We start from the raw sequence: 17,174 nt of genomic DNA on the forward strand, positions 1-17,174 counted from the left end.
TAGGCAGGCCATAGGAGGTGAGTTTCATGTGTTAATTTCCCTAAGTGCCTTTTGAGTATTTCATTCATCTTCTTGACTTTCCCTGAGGATTGTGGTCCCCAGGCACAATGGGGTGATACTGTATTCCTAGCGCCTTGGAAATTCCCTGAGTCACCGTGGTTCTGAAAGCCAGGCCATTATCATTTTGTAAACTACAGGGAAGTCTAAACCTAGGAATTATTTCACGGACCAGGCTTTGATTACCTCCTGGGCCTTTTCTGTCTTACAGGGGAAGGCTTCAACCCAATTCGTGAAGGTATCCACACAAACTAGTAAGTATTAAAGTCCTCGTGACTCAGGCATATGAGTGAAATCTAACCGCCAGTCCTCTCCAGGGTAGCGGCCTGTCCTTTGTTCTCCCTGAGGGGGTTGGTGATGGACCAAGGGGGTCATTCCTTTGGCACACTTCGCAGGCCTTGACTATCTGCCGGATAGTTTTAAGGAGGTCTCATCCAGTGAACAGAGATTTGGCCATTTGATGGGCATACTCAATACCCATATGGAATGTTTGGTGAAGGGTTTTAAGTATTTTCCATTGATTAGCTGCGGGTGTGAGCACCTTTTCCTCCTCAGTAGCTAGCCATCCTTAGGGGAGAAAACTATGTCCCCGTGAAAGTCCCCATTCCGTTTCCGCAGGGGAATACTGGGGCCTGGTCTCCTGAAGGGGGTTATCCCATACCAAGGGTCCCTCCATAGGTGTTTCTAATGGGCGGTCCCGTCTTGTGGCAACTTTGGCCTTGGCGTCTGCCCAGCAATTTCCTTCTGCCTCCTTTCCTTCGCCTTTCCGATGGCCTCGGCAGTGCAAGACTGCCACTTCCTTGGGTTTTTGTAATAATTTCTTTTTCTTTTTTTTTTTTTTTTTTGAGACGGAGTCTCGCTCTGCCGTCCAGGCTGGAATGCAGTGGCGCGATCTCAGCTCACTGCAAGCTCCACCTCCTGGGTTCACGCCATTCTCCTGCCTCAGCCTCCCGACTAGCTGGGACTATAGGTGCCCGCCACCACACCTGGCTAATTTTTTATATTTTTCGTAGAGACGGGGTTTCACCATGTTAGCCAGTATGGTCTCGATCTCCTGACCTTGTGATCTGTCCATCTCAGCCTCCCAAAGTGCTGGGATTACAGGCGTGAGCCACTGCGCCCAGCCGCGTTTTTGTAATAATTTCATAATTTCTTCATGGTATTTAATGGGTGTTCCTCCGGAGGTTAGGAACTCCCTTTCTTTCCATATGGCAGCATGGGCATGTAGAACTAGATAAGCACATTTGCCGTCCATATACACATTTATTCTTTTTCCCTTTCCCAGCTCTAAAGCTCGGGTAAGCGCCACCAGTTCTGCTAACTGGGCGCTGGCCCCTGGGGGAAGGGGCCCACTTTCAACTACTGCTTTATCACTAACTATGGCACATCCTGCCCTTTGTAATCCCTTTTCTACAAATGAACTTCCATCAGTATATAGGTTGAGGTCAGGGTTGGTTAAGGGGACCTCTAAAAGATCCTCCCGGGCAGCCTAAGTTTGGGCTATGACCTGTTGACAGTCATGTTCTATTGGTCCTTCGTTTTCTGGGAGAAAGCCAGGTTAAGAGCTGCACAAGTGCGCATCTGAAGCACTGGTCCCTCAAGTAATAAGGCCTGGTACCTAAGTAGGCGATTGTCTGACGGCCACAAATCTCCTTTAGCAGTTAGCATGCCGTTTACATCGTAAGTAGTCCATACAGTGAGGTCTCTCCCTTGTATTATTTTGACGGCCTCTGATACTAAAATGGCCACTGCAGCTACCACCCGTAGACAATGAGACCAACCCTTTGCTACCACATCAATTTCTTTTCTCAAATATGCTGCTGGCTGTATGGTAGTCCCTCGAGTCTAGGTAAGGACTCCAAGAGTTATTCCGATTCTTTCTGTGACATATAAAGAGAAATTTTGTCCCATAGCTGGACTCAAAACTGGGGCTTGGCCGGGCGCGGTGGCTCAAGCCTGTAATCCCAGCACTTTGGGAGGCCGAGATGGGCGGATCACAAGGTCAGGAGATCGAGACCATCCTGGCTAACACGTTGAAAGCCCGTCTCTACTAAAAAAAATACAAAAAACTAGCCGGGCGACATGGCGGGCGCCTGTAGTCCCAGCTACTCGGGAGGCTGAGGCAGGAGAATGGCGTAAACCCGGGAGGTGGAGCTTGCAGTGAGCTGAGATCCGACCACTGCACTCCAGCCTGGGCGACGGAGCCAGACTCCGTCTCAAAAACAAAACAAAACAAAACAAAAAAAACAAAAACAAACACTGGGGCTTGTGTTAGGGCCTGTCTTAGGGTTCTGAAGGCTGCCTCTGCCTCTGGTCCCCATTCTATCAAATAAGTGTTAGCTTTTTGGGTCTCCTTAATTAGAGCGTAAAGTGGCCTGGCCATTTCGCCACATCTGGGGATCCACAGTCAGCAAAAGCCGGTTATTCCAAGAAACTCTCACGACTGTTTTAATGTTAATGTCTTAGCGTGAGGATAAGCCAGTATAGACTGGATACGTTCTTTGCTGAGAGCCCTGGTTCTTTTAGCCCAAACCAGCCCTAGGTATTTGACCTGCTGTAAACAAAGCTGGGCCTTTGATTTAGATACTTTGTAACCTCAATCAGCTAGAAGGTTTAAAAGATCTTGGGTAGCCTGATGGCACAGGGTCTCCGAACAGGTAGCTAGACATAAGTCATCCATATATTGAAGAATTAGGGTCCCTGGGTGTGAGAAGTGACTTAAATCTTGGGCGACTGCTTGGCCAAACAGGTGAGGGCTATCTCTAAATCCCTGGGGCAAGACGGTCCAGGTGAGCTGAGATGTTTGATCTGAGGGATCCTCAAAGGCAAATAGGAATTGAGAGTCAGGGTGTAAAGGGATACAGAAAAAGGCATCTTTAAGATTCAGGACTAGGCCGGGCGCGGTGGCTCAAGCCTGTAATCCCAGCACTTTGGGAGGCCGAGATGGGCGGATCACGAGGTCAGGAGATCGAGACCATCCTGGCTAACACGGTGAAACCCCGTCTCTACTAAAAATGCAAAAAACTAGCCGGGCGAGGTGGCGGCGCCTGTGGTCCCAGCTCCTCGGGAGGCTGAGGCAGGAGAATGGCGTGAACCCGGGAGGGGGGGCGCGCGGGGCGTGCAGTGAGCTGATCCGGCCACTGCACGGGGGGGTGGGCGGCACCGCAAAAAAAAAAAAAAAAAAAAAAAAAGATTCAGGACTGTAAACCACTCTGCTTCTTCTGGTATTTGAGAGAGTAATGTATAAGGGTTGAGTACAGCTGGGTATAAAGGAATTACGGCCTCATTCTTGAGCCTGAGGTCCTGCACCAACCTCCATTGACTGTTTGGTTTTTGTAACCCTAGAATTGGGGTTGTTACAGGGGCTGTTACAACATCTTACTGGGCCTTGGGCTTTTAGTTTTTTTTTGTTTTTTTTTTTTTTTTTTTTTGAGACGGAGTCTCGCTCTGTCGCCCAGGCTGGAGTGCAGTGGCGGGATCTCAGCTCACTGCAAGCTCCGCCTCCCGGGTTCACGCCATTCTCCGGCCTCAGCCTCCCGAGTAGCTGGGACTACAGGCGTCCGCCACCTCGCCCGGCTAGTTTTTTGTATTTCTTAATAGAGACGGGGTTTCACCGTGTTAGCCAGGATGGTCTCGATCTCCTGACCTCGTGATCCGCCCGTCTCGGCCTCCCAAAGTGCTGGGATTACAGGCTTGAGCCACCGCGCCCGGCCTTAAATTTTTAACAATACCTTGTAATCCCTTTTGAGCTTCAGGTCTTAGCGGGTATTGTCTTTGGTAAGGGAAAGAGGTGGGGTCTTTTAGTTTGATTTGGACTGGACAGGCGTTCTTTGCCCTTCCAAATTGTCCTTCTAATGCCCAAACCTCAGGGTTGATTCCTTCCTCAAGTAGGGGACAACAGATAGATGTTTTGTTCCCTGTATTCATACAGATGATAGTTCCTGCTTTGGCTAGTATGTTCCTCACAGTAAAGGTGTGAGATTCTCGGGCATGACGAGAAAGGCATGCAAGAAAATTAAGGTTTCCCAGTTACAGCTAAGGGGGTGGGAGAAACACCTGGTTACAGGTTGTTCCAGGATCCCTCGGATGGTAACAGACCTTGAGGACAGCCATCCAGGGCAGGACAGTAGAACTGAGAAGGCCGCACCAGTGTCCAGGAGAAAGTCGATTTCCTGGCCCTCAATGGTTAAACTTACCTGGGGCTCTGTGAGGGTGATGACACGAGCTGGTGCTTGCTCCGGTCACCCTCTGTCCTGTTGCTGGTTGGGGACTTCTGGCCCAGAGAACCTTCGTCCTCTGAGACAGTGTGCCTTCCAGTGATCACCTTGGCCTAGTGGACATGGGTGAGGTGGCGGCTTATTTCACTGGGATACCTTTTTTTTTCTTTTTTTGAGAGGGAGTCTCGCCTCTGTTGCCCAGGCTGGAGTGCAGTGGCTGATCTCAGCTCACTGCAAGCTCCGCCTGGTTTGGCGCCGCATTCTGCCTCAGCCTCCGAGTAGCTGGGATTATACCGCCACCTCGCCTGCTGTTTTTTATTTTTTAGTAGAGACGGGTTTCACCGGTTAGCCAGGATGGTCTCGATCTCCTGATCTTGTGATCCACCCATCTCGCTTCCCAGTGCTGGGATTACAGGTTGCTTCTCACCAAGGCCTGCCTTGACAATCTTTTTTATTTTTATTTTATTTATTTATTTTTGAGACGGAGTCTCACTGTGTCTCCTAGGTTAGGTGTAGTGGCGCCGACTGCTCACTGAGTCCACCGGGTTCACGCATTCTCCGCCTCAGCCTCCTAAGTAGCTGACTACAGGCGCCACACCAGCCTGGCTAGTTTTTGTATTTTTTTAGGAGAGACGGGTTTCACCATGCCAGCTGTGATAACCCCGACCTCCTGACCTCGCGGATCCACCCTCGCCTCGCCTCCCAAAGTGCTGGGATTACAGGCTTGAGCCACCGCCACCGCCTGGACAATCTTTTTTTTTTTTTTTGAGACGGAGTCTCAAGGCCAGGCCACCTAGGCTGTGGAGTGCAGGAGCCGGGATCTCGCTCACTGTGTAAAGCCTCACTCCCAGGTTCAGGCCATTCTCCTGCTCTCAGCCTCCGAGTAGCTAGACTACAGGCGCCTGCCAGCCACCACCGCTAGTTTTTTGTATTTTTAGTAGAGATCGGGTTTCACCATGTTAGCCAGGATGGTCTCGATCTCCTGACCTCATGATCCGCCCGCCTGGGCCTCCCAAAGTGCTGGGATTACAGGCTTGAGCCACCGCGCCCGGCCTGGACAATCTTTTTTAAAGTGTCCTTATAAACTGCACTGATAACAAGCCCTGCTGGGCGATCGGCCTGCTCCATTTTTTTCTCCTCTCTGAACTGCCAAGGTTTGTTTGTCTGAGGGGCACGACTAAAGCTGCAGCCTTTCTTTTATCCCGCTTTTCCTTTTTGGCCTGTTCCTCTTGGTCCCTGTTATAGAACACCGAGGTTGCCAGGTTTAATGATGCCTCCAAATTTTGCTCGGGGCCCAAGGCTAACTTTTGGAGCTTTTTCCTAATGTCTGCAGCTGACTGAGTAATACATTTGTCCTTTAAAATTAACTGGCCTTTGAGGGAATCTGGTGACAGGGGAGTATACTTTCTCAAGGCCTCCCTCAGCCTTTCGAGGAAGGCAATAGGGTTTTCTTCCTTCCCTTGGGTTATGGTAGACATTATTGAATAGTTCATGGGCTTTTTCCTAGTTCTCCTTAACCCTTCTAGGGAACAGGTCAGTAAATGTTTGCGACTCCAGTCCCCATGATCTGAGTCAGGGTCTCAGTGGGGATCCATACTGGAGACTGCTTGCTGGCCAGTAGGAAACCGCTGTCTTCTGATGTCATTCTATCACTTATTTGACTGAGGTACCAGGTGTCCCCAAACTCTCAGGCTGCTGTTAAAGCAGCATTCTTCTCATCAGAGGTTAGGGTCTGATCAAGCAGTAACGTGACCTCTCTCCAGGAAAGGTCAAAAGATTGTCCCAGACCCTGTAGGACATCTATGTATCTGTCGGGGTCATCTGAGAACTTTCTTAAGTCTGTCTTAATTTGCTTTAGATCAGAGAGGGAAAAGGGAACATGTACTCGGGTTGGGCCAAATTCCCCTCTTACAGCCTGAAGAGGACATAGCCAGGGGCCAATGGGGTCTCTTGGCTCTTTGAAGGCTCTTTGTTCCCTTTTGGGCTGTAGAAGCCAGAGAGGTTCAGCATTAGTAGGAGGAGCCGTCGGGAGGCCTGGGTATGGGGTATAGACTTTGAGCACTCCCTGTGGGGTGCAGGTTACATGACTTACACAATCGTAGGTTATCCCTTAATGAGAAGAAGGTCTGAACATATGGTACCTCGCTCCACTTGCCTTCTCGTTTACAAAACAGATCTAGTTGCAGGATGGTATTATAGTTTATGCTTCCCTCAGGTGGCCATTGTTCTCCTCCTGGAAGAGGATATTGTGGCCAGGCAGTGCTGCAGAAAAATATGAGCTGCTGCTTCTTCAATGTCTGGGAATCAAATTGGTCCCAGTTATTCAGAATACACCTGAGGGGCGACTTCGCTTTGGAGGGAACATCTCCCATCTGAAAGGAAAGCATAGGGATGCCCGCACCCGTAGTCATTCCCAGTGGACACTGGTTCTAGGGTGTCCCCTATTGTTTTAGTGTCCTTTTTCCAGGGTGCACAACCATCCATGGAACCCTGCTTATCGGATTTAATTGCGCTTACCGACGTAGCAGTTTCAACCACACTCTTTTCCCTCCCTTCTTAGCCACAAACGAGGCCAGGCTGCTGGGTTTAGTGGCCTCTTACCAGTACGACAGAAACAGTTTTTGTTCCAGTTTGTGGGTTCTAAGTTCGGGGTGTATTAGTTGGTTAACAAGGCTCCAATTAGCATATTTCTGAGCTTGAAACTGCCCCAGGACTCCCTGTGGGGTGCAGGTTACATGTCACACAATCGTGGGTTATCCCTTAATGAGAAGGTCTGAACATATGGTACCTTGTTCCACTTGCCTTCTCGTTTACAAAACAGATGTAGTTGCAGGATGGTATTATAGTTTATACTTCCCTCATCTTCCCAGTAAGATGAACTCCTTAAAGATTGTACATAGACATAGCAATTTTAAGGTGGGGAGGGCAATGGGGCATTGGGCCAAGGCTGAAATGGCATCTCATATACTAAGGCCTTTTGTCCCAACCTTCCATCATAAGAATACGACTTTTGATCTCCCTGTCGATGGTCTATTATATTACTTAACTCCCACAAATGCGAGTGGTACCCCAAATGGAAGAGCTCCACAGTTCGAATTGCTGATCCCAAACAAGAGAGATGATAGGTGATATGGTTCCCAGTGAGGTGGGGACGACAGAAAATGGCCTAAGCCTTCCAGTAGCTATTGGCACACACTATATTGTCCTGGGTGTTGCCTTGGGTATCGAATATGGGCAACAGGTCCTGTATATTTGTATTGTTGCCCATCTACATTAGAATAAGCCATGGGGGCCGGGCACGGTGGCTCATGCTTGTAATCACAGCACTTTGAGAGATCGAGGTGGGTGGATCATGAGGTCAGGAGACAGAGACCAGTCTGACCAACATGTGAAACCCCGCTCTACAAAAAATACAAAAATTAGCCGGGCGTGGTGGCACGTGCCTGTAATCCCAGCTACTCAGGAGGCTGAGGCAGGAGAATTGCTTGAATCCTGGAGGTGGAGGTTGCAGCGAGCCGAGATCGCACCACTGCACTCCAGCCTGGGCGTCAGAACGAGACTCCATCTCAAAATAGATCAATAAGCCATGGGACATCAGGAACATGGATCTGAGGGTTGCCATCCTAATTGTTTTAGATTCCTAATCTAGAGGGTTTTCATCCCGGGGATAGAGAGAATCCTGGAGACAGGGTCTCAAGAGTCTTCCCTACAGACGTTTGGATCCAGGAGGCATGCCTCTAGAAGGGTGGGTGAAGCACGTGTGGGCGGCTGTTTAACAGAGGTTTCACACAGCACCATCATTTCGACCGGGCGGTACTGGGAGCTCAGGGATACTGTTTTCCACCCTTGGCCAGCCCTTGGTTCAACCCAGAAAACGCAGAGAAAGTGGAAACTGGTTTCTAGGCAAAACGGGAGTTGTCAGCCCTTTCTCAGAAACCCTTACACCTGTGTCGTTAGTCCGGCGGCTATGCTGCTTGTTTTTAAATGGCCGACAGGTGCCTGGTGTTTGTCCTCAATTCTAAAGTAAAATAGAGCAGAGTAGCAAGCGGAAGAGTTCCAGTGTTACTGCTTTGGAAATCCCAGGTGAGCCCCCACGATGAGTCAGTTTTTCCTGCCAATGGATTCCTGGTCTCGCTAACTTCGAAGAATGAAGCAGAGGACCTTCGTAGTGAGTGTTAACAGTTCAAAAAGAGTCCACGGACCAGGAGAGTGAGCAGCAGCTCAGTTTATTGAACAAAACGAAAGCTTCCACGTGCTGGAAGGGGACCCAGAAGGGTTGCCATTGCTGGCTTGGGTGGCTAGGGCTCATTGGCACTGTTACTCCCTCCCCTTTCTGTCCATCAAGAGTGGTTCTTCTTTCAGTCCCCCCTTGGAGTGGTTAATTTTGAATCCTTCACTCCATTGGTTCAGAACTCAGGGCCGGCCGCGGTGGCTCACGCCTGTAATCCCAGCACTCTGGGAGGCTGAGGTGGGCGGATCACAAGGTCTGGAGATCGAGAAATTAGCCAGGCGTAGTGGCGGGCGCCTGTAGTCCCAGCTACTCAGGAGGCTAAGGTAGGAGAATGGCGTGAACCCAAGAGGCGGAGCTTGCAGTGAGCTGAGATTGCGCCACTGCACTCTAGCCTGGGCGACAGAGCAAGACTGCGTCTCAAAAAAACAAAAAACAAAAACCTCAAAACCCTGAGTCACTGGGGTCTTTTGTGAAAGTCCCCAAAGTGGCCCAGGAAGTCCCACCAACTCCACCCCTCACTAGCATGCATCATTGCCCATGCACTGGCTTCACTGACACTGAAAACAGGGGCCAGCAAGGTGCCTCACCCCTGTATTCCCAGCACTTTGGAAGGCTGAGGCAGAACTGCTTGAAATCAGTGCAAAACCATCCTGGGCAACATAGCAAGACCATGTCTGTAAAAAAAAAAAAAAAAAACGTAGTAAGGCCAGGTGCCGTGGCTCACGCTTGTAATCCTAGCACTTTGGGAGGCCGAGGCAGGTGAATCACAAGAGGTCAGGAGTTCAAGACCAGTCTGGCCAACACGGCAACACCCCATCTCTACTAAAACTACAAAAATTAGGCCGGGCGCGGTGGCTCAAGCCTGTAATCCCAGCACTTTGGGAGGCCGAGACGGGCAGATCACGAGGCCAGGAGATCGAGACCATCCTGGCTAATGTGGTGAAACCCCGTCTCTGCTAAAAATACAAAAAAAAAAATTAGCCGGGCGAGGTGGCGGGCGCCTGTAATCCCAGCTACTCGGGAGGCTGAGGCAGGAGAATGGCATGAACCCGGGAGGCGGAGCTTGCAGTGAGCTGAGATCTAGTCACTGCACTCCAGCCTGGGCGACAGAGTGAGACTCCATCTCAAAAAAAAAACCAAAAACAAATTAGCCAGGCATGGTGGCGTACACGATAAATTCTAGCTACTCAAGAGGCTGAGAAAGGAGAATCGCTTGAATCCGAGGTGGAAGCTGCAGTGAGCCGAGATTGTGCCACTGCACTCCAGCGTGCACAATGGGCACAAGGCTGCATCTTAAAAAAAAAAAGTGATAAAAAAACAAAACTAAATAAGAGGCTTTTAAGTTGAGGAGTTTGAAGCCCGCCTGGGCAACATAGCAAGACCCCATCTCTACAAAATATTAACCGAGTGTGGTGGCACAAGCATGTAGTCCCAGCTACTCAGGAGGCTGAGGCAAGATCCTGGAAGATCAAGGCTGCAGCAAGCTATGATCGTACCACTGCACCCCAACCTGGGTGACAGTGAGACCGTCTCAAAATTTTACATCAGTAAATAATACAACAGGAATTAAGTCTTTGCTCACCCCAACACATCTAAGAAACTCCTGACCTTATGATTTGCCCGCTTCAGCCTACTAATCATTACAAACTTTAAAAACACCAAATTATCTGAGCGTGGTGGTGTGCACACCTGTAGTCCTGGCTACTTGGGAGGCAAAGGAGGGAGGATCACCCGAGCCTGAGTTCCGGGGTACAGGGAGCCATGACCACACCACTGCACTCCAGCCTGGGTGACCTTAAGGGGAAAACACCAAGGCTTGCCCTTCTTAAGAGGCACAGCACTGACTGCAGACTGAGAGTGATGTCACGGCCTCAGGTTCAAAACTGAGAACTGGGCCAGGCATGCTAGCTCACGCCTGTAATCCCAGCATATTGGGAAGCCGAGGCGGGCGGGTCACAAGGTCAGGAGATCGAGACTATCCTGGCTAACATGGTGAAACACCGTCTCTACTAAAATACAAAAAACTAGCCAGGCGTGGTGGCGGGCACCTGTAGTCCCAGCTAGTCGGGAAGCTGAGGCACGAGAATGGCGTGAACCCGGGAGGTGGAGCTTGCAGTGAGCCGAGATAGTGCCACTGCACTCCAGCCTGGGCGACAGAACAAGATTACGTCTCAAAAAAACAAAAAAACCCCAAAAAAACTGAGAACTGGGTCAGGAATGGCAGTTCTTGCCTGTAATCCCAACACTGAGGGGCTGAGGAGGGAGGATAGCTTGAGCCCAGGTTCAAGACCAGCCTGGACAACACAGTGAGACCCCATTTCTATAAAATAAAAAAAATTTGAGAACCAATGTTCTACACCATTGGGTGTACCTAATTTTCTACCCATCTCCACACACCTAGGCACTTCAGGGCCAAGGCCTGAGAGACACCTCAAAGTGCCTGACGGATCCCAGCAATGACAAAACTAATCCTCAGTCCCACCAATTACAGGACTGAGGTTTTTTGTGATTTTTTTTGAGACGGAGTCTCGTTCTGTCGCCCAGGCTGGAGTGCAGTGGCGCGATCTGGGCTCACTGCAATCTCTGCCGCCTCCCGGGTTCACGCCATTCTCCTGCCTCAGCCTCCCGAGAAGCTGGGACTACAGGCGTCCACCACCACACCCGGCTAATTTTTTTGTGCTTTTAGTAGAGACAGGGTTTCACCGTGTTCGCCAGGATGGAGGACTGAGGTTTTTACTCTAATTTTACAGATGACAAATCCAGAGTCAGGGGCATAGGACAGGGACCAATGCAGGTGGGACAGAATCTAGGACAGAGGACCCCACAGGTGGCACAGAATGGAGTGCTGAGTAGAGTCCCTAAGGGAGATGCCCACTCTTTAGCTACCTCCCTGGACAGACCAGCCATGAGGACACCAGTTGCTGCTCCAGTCAACGAAAGGGACACTTTATTGAGGCTCCAGGGCCACGGGGCCTGGGCAGGAGGTTGCCCTTCAAGGAAAGAAGAGCCTTATTTGACCTTCTTCTTGGGGCGCAGGTTGTTGGTGTGGCCACACTTCTTCTTGCGGCAGTTGACAGCACGAGGGTGAAGGCGAGCATAGCACCTGCAGAGAGACAGGAGGGGCGGATGAGGGCATACCCCGACTCTGGCAGCCCCCACAGCCTCCCAAGCATCGGAGCACACATACTTGCGGCAGATCATCTTGTCGCAGTTGTATTTCTGGGCAAGCTGGCGGAGGGAAGGCTCAATAATGCCACCTCGCAGGCGCAACACCAGGTGCAGGGTGGACTCTGCAGGAGACAGCCAGAAGGACGGCGACTGAGCCCAGCCCTAGCTCCTCAGTCAGAGGGGCAGGGCCCTCCAGGGCCTATAGTCTGGTGCTTTCTCAAGTGTGATGGGGACACCAAGTCGGGATCCCCCGAGTGTTCTTTTCTCAAGTGTGATGGGGACACCAAGTCGGAATCCCCCGAGTGTTCTATGTGTGGAAGATACACTGTCCCAGCCAGGCCTGCCCCAGGAAATCTCCATCTCAGCACTGACCACGAGCCCTGGGGGAGTCTGATGAGACACACATGCCAACTGAGGTATCCATCTGGGTTTCTAATATGGAAGCCGACTTCTAAGTGGTTCAGGCAAGGTCAGACACGAAGTCTAGGCTGGGCGCAGTGGCTCAAGCGTGTAATCCCAGCACTTTAAGAGACCAGCCTGGCCAACATAGTGAAACCCTGTCTCTACTAAAAATACAAAAAAAATTAGCCGGGCGTGGTGGGGGGCACCTGCAATCCCAGCTGCTTGGGAGGCTGAGGCAGAGGAATTGTTTGAACCCGGCAGGCGAAGGTTGCAGTGAGCAGAGATCACGCCACTGCACTCCAGCCTGGGTGACAGAGTGAGACTGTCTCACAAAAAAAGGACACTGAATTCTTGTCACTCCAACAAGTGACACTAATTTCCTTATTGCAATGATAAAAAAATTCACATTATGACTCTTTTTTTTTTTTTTTGCCTCCTAAGTTCAAGCAATTCTCCTGCCTCAGCCTCCTGAGTAGCTGGGACTACAGGCATGCACGACCATGCCTAGCTAATTTTCATATTTTTAGTAGAGATGGAATTTCACCATGTTGGCCAGAATGATCTATATCTCTTGACCTTGTGATCTGCCTGCCTTGGCCTCCCAAAGTGCTGGGATTACAGGCCTGAGCCACTGCACCCAGCTAATTTTTGTATTTCTAATAGAAACGGGATTTCACCACACTGGCCAGGCTGGTCTGGAACTCCTGACCTCAGGTGATCCACTCGCCTCACCCTCCCAAAGTGCCGAGATTACAGGCGTGAGCCACTGTGCCCAGTCCCATTATTTTAAACAAAACACAAGTCATTTGAACTGCTCCCCAACCCCTGACTGAAGCCATCAATGCTCTTTTCCTAGGACCTGGGGATCTTGGGTCCCTGCCCAGCAACCCCAACCCTAGTACCTTTCTGGATGTTGTAGTCTGAGAGAGTGCGGCCATCTTCCAGCTGTTTGCCGGCAAATATCAGACGCTGCTGGTCAGGTGGGATACCTTAGGGGGAGGAAGGCTCAGTTAGAGGCTCTGTGGAGCATACTACTGGCAGTGTCCCTGGCAGAGGAGTCCCAGCACTACCCCCAGTCTCTCAAAATGGCGAACTGAGGTAGAGATAACAGACGTTCTTCAGATCACATGGAGAAACAAGGGCAAAACAGGTCTGTCTAAAGCCAGCACCAACCCACACAGGACTGAAACTCCCCTGGGCAGAGAGGGATTCCCAGTCCATAGCCAGAGCCCCTACACCCAGTCCCGACTCACCCTCCTTGTCTTGAATTTTGGCTTTGACATTCTCAATGGTGTCACTGGGCTCGACCTCGAGGGTGATGGTTTTGCCCGTGAGGGTCTTCACAAAGATCTGCATGTTTGCGTCTGCTGGAGGAAGGGAGGCAGGAGAGACTGGTGAGCAATGCATGCCTGAGTGGCGCAAGCTCAGGTGCCTACACCCCAGATGCTATCCCTTTGCCTGCACCGAGCCCAACTGGTCCTGCCCCAGTACCTGTCTTCCTTCCACTCCTCCAAGCCTGGCCCTACTAAGCTTCTCACACACCCTGGCCTGGAGTCTACACATGTCCTGGAACGAAGGACCACATGTCCTCCACCCTCCTGACTGCATGGGCGCTCTTCAGGAACACAGACTGTGGTTATTCTCCTTAGGCTTAGCAGCAGAAGGACTCGTCAGCATCTCCTGATGGAATAAATACCCTTTGGCATCATCTTGCCAGATCCATCTTCCTGAGAACCGTCCCACCCTCTCCCACCACAGCCACGTCCTGATCTCCTCCACAGGTTGCTCCTGCTGCCAGCCTGGATGGGAAGCCATCCCCTACAACACACGTCTTCCTGTCGCAGCCTCTCTCCTCTCTAATTCCAAGCTGGGGCACCCAACACTCTTAGCTTCCTTCTCAATTACGCCAAAACTCTCCAGACCCCACTTCTTGCCTTGACCCCAAACCACAAACATCACTTAGTATCTACCAACCACTTGCCAAGCACTGTTTACATATAAAAGTTGACTTAAAAAGGCAAAGAATCGACCGGGTGCAGGGGCTCAAGCCTGTAATCCCAGCACTTTGGGAGGCCGAGGCAGACGGATCCTTTGAGGTCAGGAGTTCAAGATGAACCTGGCCAACACGGTGAAACCCCGTCTCTACTAAAAACACAAAAAATCAGCTGGGCGTGGTGGCGGGCGCCTGTAATCCCAGCTACTCGGGAGGCTGAGGCAGGAAAATCGCTCGAGCCCGGGAGGTGGAGGTTGCAGTGAGCCGAGAACTCCAGCTTAGGCGACAGAGCGAGACTCCTTCTGAAAAAAATACAAATAGTCTAAAGAAGAGTCTAAAAGGCAGACGCTACCACCAGCCCCTCCTTACAGACACAGTAATGGAGCCACGTATGAACACTCAGCTCGAGGAATTTAGTATTTCCAAAGTATTTACACGCAGTGACTGGCAGAGTTAACGCTACACGCTCAATACCCTCTCTCATTAACTCGGATCTGCCCAGAGGACGCCTTCCCGCCCGAGGCCTCGTGGGGTCACGCTGGCAGGCAGAGCACGCAGGCTCCTCTCCAAAACGACGCTCGCCTCCTGGGCCCAGGTCTGGGCTCGGAGCCGCGACCTCGAGAGCCCTGCCCAGCCACCCCGCCGAGACTGGCCCGCATGAGCCGGTTCAGGGCCACCTCTTCTGCCGCCCAGGCCCCTGCGGCCTCCCGCACGCCCCCACCCGCCCTCGGACCGGCGCGCACCCGCTCGACCGCCGCCACCAACCAGCTCAGCCGCCTCGCTGAAGAAAAAGAGGACGGCGGAACCGGAAACCACCTAATCTCCGCCGAAGGCGCTTGCGCACGGAGCACGCCGGACGCCTGCGTCACAATTCGCACCGCGCCTTGGGCCCCGTCCTGCCGCCATCTTGGATGCTGGCAAACGAAGACGCAGCGCACGTGGGTGAGCGTCGCCCACCCGCTTCCGGGTATGGGCCCCGCCCGCCGAGTCACTAGAGGAGATGATTGCACCTCTCCCGGTGTTTGCGCCCGCTGCCTCTGGGCCACTGACAACCGCTGACGCTTGGCAGGCCCTCAGCGAATACTTGAACGGAGTAGAGGAGAACGTTTTCTAATAAAGCAAAGGTATTAAGCAGAGGACTGCGGGTCCAGGACGCACGAATCGGGGCTGGGAAAGCACCTAACACCTGGAATCGGTTGTTATAAAGCTCTCGGCCGCTGTGCCTGAATGGATTTCAGGACAGCAGCAGGGAGAGCTGACGGGACTACCGCATTCGACCAAAAAGGTGGTGGTGCCTGACAAAAGGTTCCAAGCGGGACTCAAGGTCTTTTGTTTTTGTGACGGAGTTTCGCTCTTGTTGCCCAGGCTGGAGTGCAGTGGCGGGATCTCGACTCACCGCAACCTCCGCTATCCGGGTTCAAGCAATTCTCCTGCCTCAGCCTTCCTAGTAGCTGGGATTACAAGTGTGCGCCACCATGCCCAGCTAATTTTGTATTTTTAGTAGGGACGGGGGTCTCTCCATGTTGTTAAGGCTGGTCTCGAACTCGCGACCTCAGGTGATCCGCCCGCCTCGGCCTCCCAAAGTGCTGGGATTACAGGCGTGAGCCACTGCACCCGGCAGGGTCTCTTTTTCAATGTAGGATCCAGATTTGTGGGTGGCTAAAAAGTGCCAGGGCAGGCTGGGCCCGGTAGTTCACGCCTGCATTTTGGGAGGCAGAGGCAGGTGGATCACCCTAGGTGGGGAGTTGGAGACCAGCCTGACCAACATGGAGAAACCCCATCTCTACTAAAAATACAAAATTAGCTGGGCATGGTGGTGCATGCCTGTAATCCCAGCTATTCAGGAGGCTGAGGCAGGAGCATCACTTGAACCTGGGAGGTGGAGGTTGCAGTAAGCTGAGTTCATGCCACAGCACTGCAGCCTGGGCAACAGAGTGAGAGTCCATCTCAAAAAAAAAAAAAAAAAAAGTGCCAGGGCGAGTGCAGTGGTTCACACTTGTAATCCCAGCACTTTGGGAGGTCAAAGAGGGAGGATTACTTGAGGCCAGGAATTCAAGACCAGCCTGGAAAACATAGCGAGACCCTGAATCTACAAAAAAAAAAAAATTTTTTTAAATTATCCAGGTGTGGTGGTGCGCACCTGTAGTCCCAGCTACTTAAGAGGTTGGAGGATTGCTTGAGCCCAGGGGTTTGAGGTTGCAGTGACCCATGATTGGACCACTACACTCCAGCTTGGGCAACAAAGAGAGATGCTGTCTCCAAAAAAATAAATAAATAAAAAATACAAAAGTGCTGAGTACAGAGAAGATGGGGAGCAATGAGAAGTCACCTATAGGCTTAACAGGGGTACCTGTTTATTTCCTTGAACATTTGCAGGCGCTACTATACCAGGCAAAAGCAGACACTCTCATGTCTGGGAAGATGCCTTTAGGAACATAATTTCTTTTTCTTTTTTGAGACAAGAGTTTCGCTCTTGTTGCCCAGGCTAGAGTGCAGTGATGCGTACTTGGCTCACTGCGACCTCTGCCTCCTGGATTCAAGCAATTCTGCCTCAGCCTCCCAAATAGCTGGGTTTACAGGTGTGTGCCACCACGCTCAGCGAATTTTTGTATTTTTAGTAGGGACAGGGTTTCACCATGTTGGCCAGGCTGGTCTCGAACTCCTGACCTCAGGTGATCCACCCGCCTCAGCCTCCCAAAGTGCTGGGATTACAGGCATGAGCCACCAAGCCCAGTCGTAACAACATAATTTCTGAGTACTCAGCAAGATGAGGTAACCCTCGGAGTGTGTCTGATGGGAATGGATTTAGTGTGGCTCCTAGATCTGGAGGAAGACTGAGATCTGGAGGAGGAATTATGAAAGGAGGATGGGAACGGTAGTATTGTGAGCAGTGAGAGCAGCGTGAGGGAAGACCTAGCAGGTGATGGGAACTTGGGTAGTTCTAGCTCCCACCAGGGGGATTCCAAAAAAGGGCCACGTCTCTTTCTAGCTCTGTGGTGCCTGACTGTCTGCACCTCCCTCCAGCAGGGCCCCCAGCCCCACATCCAGCACTTGTAACATCTTTTGGGTTGCTTGGCCTAAGGATGGAAGAAGCCATGGCTAGGTG

At 51.4% G+C, this 17,174-nt stretch overlaps 1 protein-coding gene across 8 annotated transcripts; it reads right to left on the reverse strand.

Moving 5' to 3' along the window:
* Positions 1 to 11,423: 11,423 nt before the first annotated feature.
* UBA52 (ubiquitin A-52 residue ribosomal protein fusion product 1) lies at positions 11,424 to 14,958 on the reverse strand. 8 transcript variants are annotated; one of them, XM_009193903.3, is made up of 5 exons: positions 14,834 to 14,948; positions 13,329 to 13,442; positions 12,978 to 13,064; positions 11,693 to 11,795; positions 11,424 to 11,608 (listed from the first exon to the last, which is right to left on the reverse strand). In XM_009193903.3, exons 2-5 carry the CDS (start codon positions 13,429 to 13,431, stop codon positions 11,515 to 11,517), a joined length of 387 nt encoding a protein of 128 aa, XP_009192167.1. In that variant the 5' UTR covers positions 13,432 to 13,442; positions 14,834 to 14,948; the 3' UTR covers positions 11,424 to 11,514. The 8 variants fall into 8 exon arrangements, with proteins under 8 accessions (XP_009192167.1, XP_003915238.1, XP_009192166.1 ...); XM_003915189.5 differs by having other exon boundaries at positions 14,812 to 14,944; XM_009193902.3 differs by having other exon boundaries at positions 13,329 to 13,439; positions 14,812 to 14,935.
* Between the last annotated feature and the right edge of the window lie 2,216 nt (positions 14,959 to 17,174).

Source organism: Papio anubis, chromosome 20, assembly GCF_008728515.1.
Source record: "Papio anubis isolate 15944 chromosome 20, Panubis1.0, whole genome shotgun sequence".
Taxonomy (NCBI): Eukaryota; Metazoa; Chordata; class Mammalia; order Primates; family Cercopithecidae; genus Papio; species Papio anubis.